This window comes from Nestor notabilis, unplaced genomic scaffold (assembly GCF_000696875.1).
Source record: "Nestor notabilis isolate BGI_N333 unplaced genomic scaffold, ASM69687v1 scaffold29628, whole genome shotgun sequence".
In the NCBI taxonomy this organism is placed as follows: Eukaryota; Metazoa; Chordata; class Aves; order Psittaciformes; family Psittacidae; genus Nestor; species Nestor notabilis.
Window position 1 is genome coordinate 4,397 of NW_009939385.1, and position 2,421 is coordinate 6,817.

The following is a 2,421-nucleotide window of genomic DNA, read 5'->3' on the forward strand; positions in this document are numbered from 1 at the left end:
GAGACCCCCTCTATGGGTGTAAAAGGAGAAGGCTACAGACAAGAAGATGGTTGGGAACCAGAGGAGGAACAGATCCAAACCTAACAGCATCACCCAACCAAGGCCTTTTCCAGCAGAACCTTCCAGAAGGAGATTTAACAACATCCCTACCATCCTCACTGCTGCTCCTCAGGCTTCAGATGTGTTGGCCAAATCCCTGCCATGAAGAGGAGCTGCTGAGTGACCCTCATTTCTGCCATCGAGTGCACACCAGAAATGCCACCACTGAAATCACAGCGATGCCCACAGTCGGGATGAGGTATGACCGGGATGGCCCACTGCTGTCCTCTGAGGGGACACTGCCCTGAGACAATCTGGTCACAGAGTCAAAACCCGAGGTTCCAGTGGGATTGGCTCTGTCCTGGAGGTCGTTGCCAGCCTCAAGCTGGACACTGGGGTGATGCTCCATGTGGACCTCATGGGTGCTGCTCCAGCTTGGAAGTGGATGAGGATCTCTGCTTGCTCCAGACGATGCCTCTTCCCCAGCGTCTGATGTTGGGCATCCCAAGGAGGCACTGGGAAGTGCTTCTCCCGAGCTGGAGCTTTCCGCGCTCACCAAGAGAGGGTCATTCCTGAAGGTGAGGCTGTTGGATACGCTGGAATAGGGGCCACTGGGGCATCTGCCACCTGCCTCTTGGGTGTCCCCAGGCATGGAGAGGAGGACACCTGGCTTGCTGGGCTCCATGTCCCCCTCCACGCTGCTGAATGCCCAGATGGTGGTGGCAGAACTAAACCGGCGGGATGTCCTCCCAGACATGCTTCCTGCAGCAGTTGTGCCCAGGAGTGGGTCCACTGAGGCCAGGGGCACCTTTGGGAGACAAGGAGACAAGGAGAGGGGCTGGGTGCGACCATAAGCACCCATCTGGCCTGACCTTGGGCACGCATGTGACATGACAAGCCCACTTCAGTGCTCGACCACCACATCTCCAGCTGCTGACACTGAGGCTGGGCCGTAAGTAGTGAGTGAGGTTGGGAGAGTAAGCAGGGCTCCATGGAGCCTTTGGGATTGGGGGAGATACGGGAAGGAAAGGAAGGAAGGGGGGGAAAAGGAAGGAAGGGGAGGAAAAGGAAGGAAGGGGGGATGAAAAGAAGGAAGGCAGAGAAAGAAAGGAAAAAGGGAGAAAGCCAAAGCCCCACCAGCCCTGGCTCCCTTCTCCCATACTCCAGAATACAGGAGTGACAGGAACACATTGGGGAAGAGCCCAAAATGAACTCACCACCAGCCCAAAACCTGATACTGCAGCAGAACATCTCCCAGTCCGGGGAGCTCACAAGGACGTGAATGAAAGCAAGTGGCAATGGGGAAGGTCACCTACGTGTTCCTCCAGTGGCATGGAAGGGGTGCTGGTGGCTGTCACCCCCATGGGCACTTTCTTCTCTTGTCCAGGAGGCTTCAAGGAGGTGTCACACAATGGGGAAGTGTCTCTGGGCACAGAGTTGGTGACTACAGTAGCTGTTCCCATCCAAGTGTCTGCTGGGTAGAAAACAAAAAGTATTGTGTTTGTAACTTCTGTTCAGGAGGTTTGCTCTTCCTCAAGGATCCTGCAATAGGATACTCCTGGAGATGAGGAGGTTGTTTTTGAACACCTCCAGGGACGGTGACTCCAGCCCTGCCCTGGGCAGCCTGTTCCAATGCCTGAGCACCCTCTGGGCAAGGAATTGTTCCTCAGCTCCAGTTAAACCTGCCCTGGGGCAGCTTGAGGCCGCTTCCTCTTGTGCCATCCCTTGTTCCTTGGGAGCAGAGACCAGCCCCCTCCTGGCTCCATCCTCCTGTCAGGCAGTTGTAGAGAGCAATAAGGTCCCCCCGAGCCTTCTCTTCTCCACACTAAACCCCCCAGGTCCCTCAGCCCTTCCTCATCACACTTGTGCTCCAGGCCCTGCTCCAGCTCTGTGCCCTTCTCTGGCCCCCTCCAGCACCTGTGGTGTCTCTCCTGTGGTGAGGAACATCGGGCAGCACCACAGTATCTACAGGACTCTGCCAGGCAGGAAACCCACCTCCCTTTCCTGCGTGCTCTCCCAGCATCCTGACCAGCTTCTGCTCCGCATCAAACTGCTGCTGTATGAGGAGGGGGCTGCGCACGTCCACGAAGCTCCCCAGGTGCTCGCCATGCTCAGAGATGGACACAGCCTGGTTTTGGGGCAGTGAGTTCAGGGGCTGCATCCCCCCACTGCGAGCAGCCTCCTCCAGCATCGGGGGTGACTCAGTGGAGATGTACAAGTCCTCCTGGGGCTCGTTCCTGGGCTGCCCAGGGCTGTGAGCAGCCCCTGCATCCCGTGGAGGATGAGACGTGGCCAGGCCCAAGCCTGGTGCACCACGATGCAGGTGGTTGGCATTCCCAAAGCACCCGTTGTCCACACACACCGGGTGCTGCGGGCGGCTCA

At 57.6% G+C, this 2,421-nt stretch overlaps 1 protein-coding gene across 1 annotated transcript in view; it reads right to left on the reverse strand.

Annotated features, from left to right (window-relative positions):
- Window positions 1–226: 226 nt before the first annotated feature.
- MAVS (mitochondrial antiviral signaling protein) overlaps window positions 227–2,421 on the reverse strand; it is a 4,034-nt gene continuing 1,839 nt past the window's right edge. Inside the window, exons 5-7 of the mRNA XM_010019809.1 lie at window positions 2,035–2,407; window positions 1,356–1,510; window positions 227–847 (exon numbers count right to left, since the gene is read on the reverse strand). Of these exons, the coding sequence (XP_010018111.1) occupies window positions 227–847; window positions 1,356–1,510; window positions 2,035–2,407 (1,149 nt within the window). The remainder of the gene's footprint in view (window positions 848–1,355; window positions 1,511–2,034; window positions 2,408–2,421) is intronic.